This window comes from Pelobates fuscus, chromosome 12, assembly GCF_036172605.1.
Source record: "Pelobates fuscus isolate aPelFus1 chromosome 12, aPelFus1.pri, whole genome shotgun sequence".
NCBI classification, from domain to species: Eukaryota; Metazoa; Chordata; class Amphibia; order Anura; family Pelobatidae; genus Pelobates; species Pelobates fuscus.
The window spans coordinates 1,722,775-1,737,423 of NC_086328.1; the positions used below are offsets into that span (position 1 = coordinate 1,722,775).

Consider the following 14,649-nt stretch of genomic DNA (forward strand, 5'->3'; position numbering starts at 1 on the left):
AGCCCAGACATACATGCCCATCCGGTAGTCGTAGATGTCCCAAAACCTAGACCCCTCCGTGCTGCCAAGATCAATGTCGTCCTCCAAGGCATCCCATAATAAACCCGGGCCATCATAATCATCCCCCTCCGGTAAGTCGTGCTCGGCCGTCCCGGGGGTAAGTCGAATGGTATGCCACCAGAGGGCCTGGTATGCGTTGTCTAGCCAGATCTCTCGCCATACCAGGGTCTCTAGTCTTGTCACCCACTCATCCAGGGGCTGCTCTCCCAATAGATACATGCGCATCGCCACACGCTTCTGTAGCCGCTGCTCATCACTGGGGAGACTCTCACCTCGCCGCCACTGGGCGTCTTCCAGGGCATCATACCAGACTTCCTTTCTGTCTGCATCCCTGTAGTCCGCGGCCGCCTCCTCCTCCTCATCATGGAACGCTGTCCAAAAACTAGCTGATTCCATCCTGCTGTAGCCAGGGGCGCTGTACGGATACTAGCGTTGCCCTCAATTTGTAATTCCAAACTTTACCAGTGTCTCTGAGCTGCTTCTCCTCGCACTAGGACGCCATCCCACCGCTTGCCACCAATGTAACGGATCACCTGGCACCCCGACTGGGTACCTCCGTTAATGGATGCTCCTAGTGCTTCCTGAGGACTCCAAGCACTCTGGCAGACACCACAATCACCGAATCCGAGAAACCTTTTAAATTCTCCCAAGCATATGAATGCTGTAGACCATTGAATAGGAACCATACGAATAGGCTTGTACTCCTAGCAGTCAACTGGAACAGCATACAATAAATCCTTCCCCCAATAATGAGACGACACATCACTTTGAGGGTAAAACAGGAACTCTGGACTGGCTCATCCAGCCTGGCTTTTATTTCCAACTCACACATACAGGCCACACCCAGGGGGAGGCATAAAAGAACCAATGACATAGATGTTACCTCCCACACATCCCCTCCCCTTAGTGTGACACATAATCCCATTATGCATACAGTGTAAAATATACTTTTACACAACTTTCATAACTTTAAAACCATACATCACATTCACATAAAAATACATATCCACAATCAATCCATTCAGGGGAACAACATATTAAAAAATGGCATGAATCCGACCAGGGGTTCAAAAGTTACTAAAAGTATCTTTTGTTCCTTTCTGGCTGGCAGAAAAACATCCCCACAATGCACCCTGGTTTCCTCCCTTCTGCCCTGGAGTTAATTGGAGAAGTAATCCAATTACCCAGGACTAAAGGCAGACTCCATTAACCACATGGTTGCAAAACAACATAAAACACTTTAAAATACATAAAGTCACATTTACACATAACACACAGACATTTCACCTATCCCCAGATAGCTGGGATCTGCACGCACAAAACTACCGAATAGCGCGCAGATCCTACTCACACAGTACAATTGCCATGGAGCTAAAGTCTTTCCCATAGTCTTTCATTATATGAATAGGCTCCATGGTATGGCTATCTGGGGTATCACATTCCCATAAAGTCTGGTCCATAGTCCAAAGGCAAGAGGCGGGCAATCAGCCCCCTCCAAGGACACGTGGCGAGGTCGGTTTCGCCACAGTGATGTTAGCAGTTATACCTCGTATTGTCCAGGTATAGGTATATAATCTATTATGTGGTTGTTCCAGAGGGTGATGTTAGCAGTTATACCTTGTATTGTCCAGGTATAGGTATATAATCTATTATGTGGTTGTTCCAGAGGGTGATGTTAGCAGTTATACCTCGTATTGTCCAGGTATAGGTATATAATCTATTATGTGGTTGTTCCAGAGGGTGATGTTAGCAGTTATACCTCGTATTGTCCAGGTATAGGTATATAATCTATTATGCGGTTGTTCCAGAGGGTGATGTTAGTAGTTATACCTCGTATTGTCCAGGTATAGGTATATAATCTATTATGTGGTTCTTCCAGAGGGTGATGTTAGCAGTTATACCTCGTATTGTCCAGGTATAGGTATATAATCTATTATGTGGTTGTTCCAGAGGGTGATGTTAGCAGTTATACCTCGTATTGTCCAGGTATAGGTATATAATCTATTATGCGGTTGTTCCAGAGGGTGATGTTAGCAGTTATACCTCGTATTGTCCAGGTATAGGTATATAATCTATTATGCGGTTGTTCCAGAGGGTGATGCTAGCAGTTATACCTCGTATTGTCCAGGTATAGGTATATAATCTATTATGTGGTTGTTCCAGAGGGTGATGTTAGCAGTTATACCTCGTATTGTCCAGGTATAGGTATATAATCTATTATGTGGTTGTTCCAGAGGGTGATGTTAGCAGTTATACCTCGTATTGTCCAGGTATAGGTATATAATCTATTATGTGGTTGTTCCAGAGGGTGATGTTAGCAGTTATACCTCGTATTGTCCAGGTATAGGTATATAATCTATTATGTGGTTGTTCCAGAGGGTGATGTTAGCAGTTATACCTCGTATTGTCCAGGTATAGGTATATAATCTATTATGTGGTTGTTCCAGAGGGTGATGTTAGCAGTTATACCTCGTATTGTCCAGGTATAGGTATATAATCTATTATGTGGTTGTTCCAGAGGGTGATGTTAGCAGTTATACCTCGTATTGTCCAGGTATAGGTATATAATCTATTATGTGGTTGTTCCAGAGGGTGATGTTAGCAGTTATACCTCGTATTGTCCAGGTATAGGTATATAATCTATTATGTGGTTGTTCCAGAGGGTGATGCTAGCAGTTATACCTCGTATTGTCCAGGTATAGGTATATAATCTATTATGTGGTTGTTCCAGAGGGTGATGTTAGCAGTTATACCTCGTATTGTCCAGGTATAGGTATATAATCTATTATGTGGTTGTTCCAGAGGGTGATGTTAGCAGTTATACCTCGTATTGTCCAGGTATAGGTATATAATGTATTATGCGGTTGTTCCAGAGGGTGATGTTAGCAGTTATACCTCGTATTGTCCAGGTATAGGTATATAATCTATTATGTGGTTGTTCCAGAGGGTGATGCTAGCAGTTATACCTCGTATTGTCCAGGTATAGGTATATAATCTATTATGTGGTTGTTCCAGAGGGTGATGTTAGCAGTTATACCTCGTATTGTCCAGGTATAGGTATATAATCTATTATGTGGTTGTTCCAGAGGGTGATGTTAGCAGTTATACCTCGTATTGTCCAGGTATAGGTATATAATCTATTATGTGGTTGTTCCAGAGGGTGATGTTGGCAGTTATACCTCGTATTGTCCAGGTATAGGTATATAATCTATTATGTGGTTGTTCCAGAGGGTGATGCTAGCAGTTATACCTTGTATTGTCCAGGTATAGGTATATAATCTATTATGCGGTTGTTCCAGAGGGTGATGTTAGTAGTTATACCTCGTATTGTCCAGGTATAGGTATATAATCTATTATGTGGTTGTTCCAGAGGGTGATGTTAGCAGTTATACCTCGTATTGTCCAGGTATAGGTATATAATCTATTATGTGGTTGTTCCAGAGGGTGATGTTAGCAGTTATACCTCGTATTGTCCAGGTATAGGTATATAATCTATTATGTGGTTGTTCCAGAGGGTGATGTTAGCAGTTATACCTCGTATTGTCCAGGTATAGGTATATAATCTATTATGTGGTTGTTCCAGAGGGTGATGTTGGCAGTTATACCTCGTATTGTCCAGGTATAGGTATATAATCTATTATGTGGTTGTTCCAGAGGGTGATGCTAGCAGTTATACCTTGTATTGTCCAGGTATAGGTATATAATCTATTATGCGGTTGTTCCAGAGGGTGATGTTAGTAGTTATACCTCGTATTGTCCAGGTATAGGTATATAATCTATTATGTGGTTGTTCCAGAGGGTGATGTTAGCAGTTATACCTCGTATTGTCCAGGTATAGGTATATAATCTATTATGCGGTTGTTCCAGAGGGTGATGTTAGTAGTTATACCTCGTATTGTCCAGGTATAGGTATATAATCTATTATGTGGTTGTTCCAGAGGGTGATGTTAGCAGTTATACCTTGTATTGTCCAGGTATAGGTATATAATCTATTATGTGGTTGTTCCAGAGGGTGATGTTAGCAGTTATACCTCGTATTGTCCAGGTATAGGTATATAATGTATTATGCGGTTGTTCCAGAGGGTGATGTTAGCAGTTATACCTCGTATTGTCCAGGTATAGGTATATAATCTATTATGCGGTTGTTCCAGAGGGTGATGTTAGTAGTTATACCTCGTATTGTCCAGGTATAGGTATATAATCTATTATGCGGTTGTTCCAGAGGGTGATGTTAGTAGTTATACCTCGTATTGTCCAGGTATAGGTATATAATCTATTATGTGGTTATTCCAGAGGGTGATGCTAGCAGTTATACCTCGTATTGTCCAGGTATATAATGTATTATGTGGTTGTTCCAGAGGGTGATGTTAGCAGTTATACCTCGTATTGTCCAGGTATAGGTATATAATCTATTATGCGGTTGTTCCAGAGGGTGATGTTAGTAGTTATAGCTCGTATTGTCCAGGTATAGGTATATAATCTATTATGTGGTTGTTCCAGAGGGTGATGCTAGCAGTTATACCTCGTATTGTCCAGGTATAGGTATATAATCTATTATGTGGTTGTTCCAGAGGGTGATGTTAGCAGTTATACCTCGTATTGTCCAGGTATAGGTATATAATCTATTATGTGGTTGTTCCAGAGGGTGATGTTAGCAGTTATACCTCGTATTGTCCAGGTATAGGTATATAATCTATTATGCGGTTGTTCCAGAGGGTGATGTTAGCAGTTATACCTCGTATTGTCCAGGTATAGGTATATAATGTATTATGTGGTTGTTCCAGAGGGTGATGTTAGCAGTTATACCTCGTATTGTCCAGGTATAGGTATATAATCTATTATGCGGTTGTTCCAGAGGGTGATGTTAGTAGTTATACCTCGTATTGTCCAGGTATAGGTATATAATGTATTATGTGGTTGTTCCAGAGGGTGATGTTAGCAGTTATACCTCGTATTGTCCAGGTATAGGTATATAATCTATTATGCGGTTGTTCCAGAGGGTGATGTTAGTAGTTATACCTCGTATTGTCCAGGTATAGGTATATAATCTATTATGTGGTTGTTCCAGAGGGTGATGTTAGTAGTTATACCTCGTATTGTCCAGGTATAGGTATATAATCTATTATGCGGTTGTTCCAGAGGGTGATGTTAGTAGTTATAGCTCGTATTGTCCAGGTATAGGTATAAAATCTATTATGCGGTTGTTCCAGAGGGTGATGTTAGCAGTTATACCTCGTATTGTCCAGGTATAGGTATATAATGTATTATGTGGTTGTTCCAGAGGGTGATGTTAGCAGTTATACCTCGTATTGTCCAGGTATAGGTATATAATCTATTATGCGGTTGTTCCAGAGGGTGATGTTAGTAGTTATACCTCGTATTGTCCAGGTATAGGTATATAATCTATTATGTGGTTGTTCCAGAGGGTGATGTTAGTAGTTATACCTCGTATTGTCCAGGTATAGGTATATAATCTATTATGCGGTTGTTCCAGAGGGTGATGTTAGTAGTTATAGCTCGTATTGTCCAGGTATAGGTATAAAATCTATTATGCGGTTGTTCCAGAGGGTGATGTTAGCAGTTATACCTCGTATTGTCCAGGTATAGGTATATAATGTATTATGTGGTTGTTCCAGAGGGTGATGTTAGCAGTTATACCTCGTATTGTCCAGGTATAGGTATATAATCTATTATGCGGTTGTTCCAGAGGGTGATGTTAGTAGTTATAGCTCGTATTGTCCAGGTATAGGTATAAAATCTATTATGTGGTTGTTCCAGAGGGTGATGTTAGCAGTTATACCTCGTATTGTCCAGGTATAGGTATATAATGTATTATGTGGTTGTTCCAGAGGGTGATGTTAGCAGTTATACCTCGTATTGTCCAGGTATATAATGTATTATGTGGTTGTTCCAGAGGGTGATGTTAGTAGTTATAGCTCGTATTGTCCAGGTATAGGTATATAATCTATTATGTGGTTGTTCCAGAGGGTGATGCTAGCAGTTATACCTCGTATTGTCCAGGTATAGGTATATAATCTATTATGTGGTTGTTCCAGAGGGTGATGTTAGCAGTTATACCTCGTATTGTCCAGGTATAGGTATATAATCTATTATGTGGTTGTTCCAGAGGGTGATGTTAGTAGTTATACCTCGTATTGTCCAGGTATAGGTATATAATCTATTATGTGGTTGTTCCAGAGGGTGATGTTAGCAGTTATACCTCGTATTGTCCAGGTATAGTAGTTCATCCTGATTTCACAATGTTTCTTTATTGTACGTTGACTAAAAGCTTTTATGGTGTGTGTCTGAGCCGTTTAGCATTTCCAGGTGGCTTTGCTATTTTCCGAGGGTAAGTTGGGGTAGGTTAGAACTTATAACATGTAACTTGTAACTTATAGCTTGTACGAGGAGTGTGGTGTTCGTGTATGTTGTGGGTGTTGTTTTCGTCTTACTTTAAATATTATCCACAATGTTCGTTTTTGTCTTCCTTTTTCCCTCTTTACCACGGTGTAAGGGGGTGGTAGAGGGGTCTGTAGGGAGTGCTCTTTGTGCCGCCATTGGTTTGCGTGCTGTGTTGCCATCTTGTGGTAGGGCGGTTTGGCTAGTGACCTGGGTGGCTTGTGTGCATTCGTGTGTCGATGGTGTTCTTGTGTGGGCGTTTGGTGTGTGTGTCCCTATGTGGCCCAGGTTTGTTTGTCTGTCCTGTGGACAGGGTGGGGGTCTTCCTTTGTTGTCCTGTCTTATGCTTCTGGAGGTCGTCCTTGGGTGGGGGTGGGGGGAAGGTAGGGCCGGGTGGTGGGGTTTTGGGGGGAGGGCCTGAAGAGGAGGGGCTCTAGATAGAGGAGTCGTTAGTTTTCCTGGAAGCCTATGGTGCCAGTATGGTTCTGGACAGCCATGGGTCCCATATTTTGTGGTAGGATTTTGTGGTGTCGTGGACTAGGGCTGACAATTTGTCCATTTCCATTGTTTAATTAATTTTTCTGAGTACCTCTGGTGTGGATGGGGTTATATTACTTCCCCAGTGTCTGGCTATGGTACTCCGGGTGGCCAATGCGACTCGAGCCGACAGTTTGTTTTGGGCCCTGGTGAGGGACTCGTGGGGCTTTGACAGGAGCCATATCCAGGGGTCCAGTGGGAGATTGTGGTGTAGTGTACTATTGACCATTTGGGCTATGTTGTGCCAAAGTTGAGCTATTTGTGGACAGTTCCACCATAGGTGGATAGGTGGCAGACATTCCAGCACCGGTCAGAGGTCGCGATGCGCATTTGCTTCGAATGTACAGCAATTTAATGTGATTTAGCTAATGCATAATGCTAAATCTGTGTATAAAAATTCAGGATGTGGAATTCTCTGCCCGAAGAAGTGGTTTTATCAGAGTCCATACAGAGGTTCAAACAGCTACTAGATGCATACTTGCAAAAACAGAATATTCAAAGATATAATCATTCAATGTAAGGTAATAACTGCTTGATCCAAGGATAAATCTGACTGCCATTCTGGGGTCAAGAAGGATTTTTTTTCATAGCTTGTTGCAAAATTGTGCTTCAAACTTTTTTTTTTTGCCTTCTTTTGGATCAACGGCAAAAAACAAATGTGAGGAAGGCTGAACTTGATGGACGCAAGTCTCTTTTCAGCTATTTAACTATGTAATTCATTACCTGTGTTACAGGTTAGGGTTTTATCGGGTTTGTGTTCCTTAAAATATATCTAAATCCTCTTACTGCATTGTTTACCACAGACACCATGTTATATCTCCAATACAGATACCTCGTATATACACTAGGCACCATAACCACTACAGCTTAGTGTAGGAGTTTCTGGATGCAGACCCCCATTATATTGATTGGCTGAGAGATGTGGGGGCGAGTTAGCTCAGGATTTTATAGTAATTTCTGTCTAAGCTTCCTCTTAGGGGGTCATGTACAATAAAATGAGATTTCATGAAAAGTGTAAGATTAATGGTGATTGTCTGTACGTTCTTAGTTGGTGGCTGCTGTGATAACTGCTGGATTGATTTTCTACCCAGGATCCTTCTTTCCATGTGAGTCTGGCCTGGTGTGTGGGGGACACGGCTTGGAAGATAGGCGGCTGCCTGAAGGAGCTGCAGGTATAGAGATGAGTTCCGTTGGTTTTAAGAAGATTTTATGAGTACGGATAAATTCAAGGTCAGGTGCAACAGAAATTCGGCTATGGTACCCTGGAAACATGGGGTCTGAAATTCTTTCACCACTAATGCTCTCTTTATAAAGAGCGTCCCCTGGTGGACAGAGGAAGCTTGTGCATGAGAGAGAAAGAAAATGAGGAGAAAAACAGATGTAGTCAGGAGTAAGCAAGCCCTGTGTTTAATTATGGGGAGAGCAGAGTATCATGGGGGACATGGCGACTTGCAGAGATCCAGTGACCACCCCTCTGTTCCTGTACGTCCAATTTCTGGTTAAAATTACATGTACAGCGCTACGGAATGTGATGGTGCTATATAAATAATAACAATAATGAAAATATCCATGATCTAATACATAAATACATGGAGAATTTAATATCTACAGTGAGATATTTACCTGTTTCTGTATTTGGGTTGTGGAGTGGCCCTTTAAGATACTAGGAGGAAATTAAAAATAACAGCGATGCTTTTAAACTGCATTGTCTTAAATCAATCTATTTTTACTCTGTGATTCCATGCTCTCTCTATCCACGTGTAGTGCTGTGTGTGTCCTGGCTCAGTGCTTCCAGTAAGATTCAGTAATTCTATGTAGCCATCCCCAGACTGCGCTATAACACTGCAGGCGTTACTCCATCATGTTTAATGTTCTATGTAGCCATCCCCAGACTGCGCTATAACACTGCAGGCGTTACTCCATCATGTTTAATGTTCTATGTAGCCATCCCCAGACTGCGCTATAACACTGCAGGCGTTACTCCATCATGTTTAATGTTCTATGTAGCCATCCCCAGACTGCGCTATAACACTGCAGGCGTTACTCCATCATGTTTAATGTTCTATGTAGCCATCCCCAGACTGCGCTATAACACTGCAGGCGTTTCTCCATCATGTTTAATGTTCTATGTAGCCATCCCCAGACTGCGCTATAACACTGCAGGCGTTACTCCATCATGTTTAATGTTCTATGTAGCCATCCCCAGACTGCGCTATAACACTGCAGGCGTTACTCCATCATGTTTAATGTTCTATGTAGCCATCCCCAGACTGCGCTATAACACTGCAGGCGTTACTCCATCATGTTTAATGTTCTATGTAGCCATCCCCAGACTGCGCTATAACACTGCAGGCGTTACTCCATCATGTTTAATGTTCTATGTAGCCATCCCCAGACTGTGCTATAACACTGCAGGCGTTACTCCATCATGTTTAATGTTCTATGTAGCCATCCCCAGACTGCGCTATAACACTGCAGGCGTTACTCCATCATGTTTAATGTTCTATGTAGCCATCCCCAGACTGCGCTATAACACTGCAGGCGTTACTCCATCATGTTTAATGTTCTATGTAGCCATCCCCAGACTGCGCTATAACACTGCAGGCGTTACTCCATCATGTTTAATGTTCTATGTAGCCATCCCCAGACTGAGCTATAACACTGCAGGCGTTTCTCCATCATGTTTAATGTTCTATGTAGCCATCCCCAGACTGCGCTATAACACTGCAGGCGTTACTCCATCATGTTTAATGTTCTATGTAGCCATCCCCAGACTGCGCTATAACACTGCAGGCGTTACTCCATCATGTTTAATGTTCTATGTAGCCATCCCCAGACTGCGCTATAACACTGCAGGCGTTTCTCCATCATGTTTAATGTTCTATGTAGCCATCCCCAGACTGCGCTATAACACTGCAGGCGTTTCTCCATCATGTTTAATGTTCTATGTAGCCATCCCCAGACTGAGCTATAACACTGCAGGCGTTACTCCATCATGTTTAATGTTCTATGTAGTCATCCCCAGACTGAGCTATTACACTGCAGGCGTTTCTCCATCATGTTTAATGTTCTATGTAGCCATCCCCAGACTGCGCTATAACACTGCAGGCGTTACTCCATCATGTTTAATGTTCTACGTAGCCATCCCCAGACTGCGCTATAACACTGCAGGCGTTACTCCATCATGTTTAATGTTCTATGTAGCCATCCCCAGACTGCGCTATAACACTGCAGGCGTTTCTCCATCATGTTTAATGTTCTATGTAGCCATCCCCAGACTGCGCTATAACACTGCAGGCGTTACTCCATCATGTTTAATGTTCTATGTAGCCATCCCCAGACTGCGCTATAACACTGCAGGCGTTACTCCATCATGTTTAATGTTCTATGTAGCCATCCCCAGACTGCGCTATAACACTGCAGGCGTTACTCCATCATGTTTAATGTTCTATGTAGCCATCCCCAGACTGAGCTATAACACTGCAGGCGTTACTCCATCATGTTTAATGTTCTATGTAGCCATCCCCAGACTGCGCTATAACACTGCAGGCGTTACTCCATCATGTTTAATGTTCTATGTAGTCATCCCCAGACTGCGCTATAACACTGCAGGCGTTTCTCCATCATGTTTAATGTTCTATGTAGCCATCCCCAGACTGCGCTATAACACTGCAGGCGTTACTCCATCATGTTTAATGTTCTATGTAGTCATCCCCAGACTGCGCTATAACACTGCAGGCGTTTCTCCATCATGTTTAATGTTCTATGTAGCCATCCCCAGACTGCGCTATAACACTGCAGGCGTTACTCCATCATGTTTAATGTTCTATGTAGCCATCCCCAGACTGCGCTATAACACTGCAGGCGTTACTCCATCATGTTTAATGTTCTATGTAGCCATCCCCAGACTGCGCTATAACACTGCAGGCGTTACTCCATCATGTTTAATGTTCTATGTAGCCATCCCCAGACTGCGCTATAACACTGCAGGCGTTACTCCATCATGTTTAATGTTCTATGTAGCCATCCCCAGACTGCGCTATAACACTGCAGGCGTTACTCCATCATGTTTAATGTTCTATGTAGCCATCCCCAGACTGCGCTATAACACTGCAGGCGTTTCTCCATCATGTTTAATGTTCTATGTAGCCATCCCCAGACTGCGCTATAACACTGCAGGCGTTACTCCATCATGTTTAATGTTCTATGTAGCCATCCCCAGACTGCGCTATAACACTGCAGGCGTTACTCCATCATGTTTAATGTTCTATGTAGCCATCCCCAGACTGCGCTATAACACTGCAGGCGTTACTCCATCATGTTTAATGTTCTATGTAGCCATCCCCAGACTGCGCTATAACACTGCAGGCGTTTCTCCATCATGTTTAATGTTCTATGTAGCCATCCCCACACTGTGCTATAACACTGCAGGCGTTACTCCATCATGTTTAATGTTCTATGTAGCCATCCCCAGACTGCGCTATAACACTGCAGGCGTTACTCCATCATGTTTAATGTTCTATGTAGCCATCCCCAGACTGCGCTATAACACTGCAGGCGTTACTCCATCATGTTTAATGTTCTACGTAGCCATCCCCAGACTGAGCTATTACACTGCAGGCGTTTCTCCATCATGTTTAATGTTCTATGTAGCCATCCCCAGACTGCGCTATAACACTGCAGGCGTTACTCCATCATGTTTAATGTTCTACGTAGCCATCCCCAGACTGCGCTATAACACTGCAGGCGTTACTCCATCATGTTTAATGTTCTATGTAGCCATCCCCAGACTGCGCTATAACACTGCAGGCGTTTCTCCATCATGTTTAATGTTCTATGTAGCCATCCCCAGACTGCGCTATAACACTGCAGGCGTTACTCCATCATGTTTAATGTTCTATGTAGCCATCCCCAGACTGCGCTATAACACTGCAGGCGTTACTCCATCATGTTTAATGTTCTATGTAGCCATCCCCAGACTGCGCTATAACACTGCAGGCGTTACTCCATCATGTTTAATGTTCTATGTAGCCATCCCCAGACTGAGCTATAACACTGCAGGCGTTACTCCATCATGTTTAATGTTCTATGTAGCCATCCCCAGACTGCGCTATAACACTGCAGGCGTTTCTCCATCATGTTTAATGTTCTATGTAGCCATCCCCAGACTGTGCTATAACACTGCAGGCGTTACTCCATCATGTTTAATGTTCTATGTAGCCATCCCCAGACTGCGCTTTAACACTGCAGGCGTTACTCCATCATGTTTAATGTTCTATGTAGCCATCCCCAGACTGCGCTATAACACTGCAGGCGTTTCTCCATCATGTTTAATGTTCTACGTAGCCATCCCCAGACTGTGCTATAACACTGCAGGCGTTACTCCATCATGTTTAATGTTCTATGTAGCCATCCCCAGACTGTGCTATAACACTGCAGGCGTTTCTCCATCATGTTTAATGTTCTATGTAGCCATCCCCAGACTGCGCTATAACACTGCAGGCGTTACTCCATCATGTTTAATGTTCTATGTAGCCATCCCCACACTGTGCTATAACACTGCAGGCGTTACTCCATCATGTTTAATGTTCTATGTAGCCATCCCCAGACTGTGCTATAACACTGCAGGCGTTACTCCATCATGTTTAATGTTCTATGTAGCCATCCCCAGACTGCGCTATAACACTGCAGGCGTTACTCCATCATGTTTAATGTTCTATGTAGCCATCCCCAGACTGCGCTATAACACTGCAGGCGTTACTCCATCATGTTTAATGTTCTATGTAGCCATCCCCAGACTGCGCTATAACACTGCAGGCGTTTCTCCATCATGTTTAATGTTCTATGTAGCCATCCCCAGACTGCGCTATAACACTGCAGGCGTTTCTCCATCATGTTTAATGTTCTATGTAGCCATCCCCAGACTGCGCTATAACACTGCAGGCGTTACTCCATCATGTTTAATGTTCTATGTAGCCATCCCCAGACTGCGCTATAACACTGCAGGCGTTACTCCATCATGTTTAATGTTCTATGTAGCCATCCCCAGACTGCGCTATAACACTGCAGGCGTTACTCCATCATGTTTAATGTTCTATGTAGCCATCCCCAGACTGCGCTATAACACTGCAGGCGTTACTCCATCATGTTTAATGTTCTATGTAGCCATCCCCAGACTGCGCTATAACACTGCAGGCGTTACTCCATCATGTTTAATGTTCTATGTAGCCATCCCCAGACTGAGCTATAACACTGCAGGCGTTTCTCCATCATGTTTAATGTTCTATGTAGCCATCCCCAGACTGCGCTATAACACTGCAGGCGTTTCTTCATCTCTCTGTTCCCCACTTGCTGTCCTGTTTAACGCTGGAGTATTATTTCTTGCAGACCGTATTGGATGGATTTGAGAATGCAGAGAGACTTACTCGCTTTTATGCAGAGGAAATCCGATGTAAGGCCGGGAATAAGTCTTTCCGTGTCTCGCTGAAGCAGTAAACACACTATAGACCTGACGGTGCGGAATTCTGTATATCACTTTGCCCTAATTACTCCAGAAGGGGCGCAAGGATTTTAAAATGTTGGATCTCTCTCATCATTCTGTGACACTTCTGCCCAGCAAAGAATATAGCAAATATGCTAATCTCACAGTCTTGTATAACTTTCTGAATATTATGGGCCATTAAAGGACACTCCAGGCACCCATGCATGGTGGGTTTTAATTACTTAATTAAGCAGTTCTGGTGTATAAAAAAAAACCCCTGCAGTTTCACTGCTCAAATCTTTGCCATTTAGGAGTTAAATGATTTTATGCAGCCCTAGGCACACCTCCCTGCATGTGATTTACACAGCCTGCTTAAACATTTCCTGTAAATAGTCATCTAATGTTTACACTTCCTGTATTGCTCGGTGTGTTTAATTTAACATTTCTCATCTCCTGCTCTGTTAATAGCTTTCTAGACCCTGCAGGAAACTCGTATGTGTAATTAAAGTTCAATTTACAGAGCAGGAGATAAAAATGTATAAAGCAAGTTAACATCTGCTTTGAATTTTTTTTTGTTTTTCTATATGGGCTGCATAAACAGAAACAAAAAGAGAGAAATACAGAGAGAACTGTGTGTTAAAGGCGCTTTAGTGTTTAGGGTATATTCAATAAAGGATAGAAAGACTGCTTCAACACTCTTGTGGGGATCCCTCACACCCATCTCAAAATATAGAAACCAAAGAAAAGGGAGAAAAGCCAGAGGTAGTTCACCTGTATGGGTGGAGAATGTAGTTATATTATGGACACCTACCCTGTATAAGGGTCGTCTGGTCCTGATATTATGTTAGTATCACTTTAATTTCAGCATATACATAAATAGGGCGGAAAACACATAAAAGCGGGTGATAGTGTAAATCTGTATAATTCTTTGTTACTGTGAAATAATCGAACAAAATGCCAACTCACATAGTACAGAGCCTGGAGTAGGATAGACTCAAATCACTTTCACTTTAGTACCGTCTGGTGGTACTGTCCCCTTTAAGAATGTTGGTCATTTTCCTCAGAGAAGGGAGATATAAGGGTGGTACAATAGAGAATAATATAGTGTAGTTCTATCGGAGTTAAAGGTGAGTATACTGTGACTTTAAATGAGTGCTCACCTTATTCAGAGC

The 14,649-nt window shown here is 42.7% G+C and overlaps 1 protein-coding gene across 1 annotated transcript in view; it reads left to right on the plus strand.

Moving 5' to 3' along the window:
- The window catches only part of USB1 (U6 snRNA biogenesis phosphodiesterase 1), a 32,138-nt gene extending 18,444 nt beyond the window's left edge, over positions 1-13,694 (plus strand). The window contains exons 5-6 of the mRNA XM_063437972.1: positions 8,088-8,168; positions 13,384-13,694. Of these exons, the coding sequence (XP_063294042.1) occupies positions 8,088-8,168; positions 13,384-13,491 (189 nt within the window). The 3' untranslated portion in view covers positions 13,492-13,694. The remainder of the gene's footprint in view (positions 1-8,087; positions 8,169-13,383) is intronic.
- Positions 13,695-14,649: the final 955 nt, after the last annotated feature.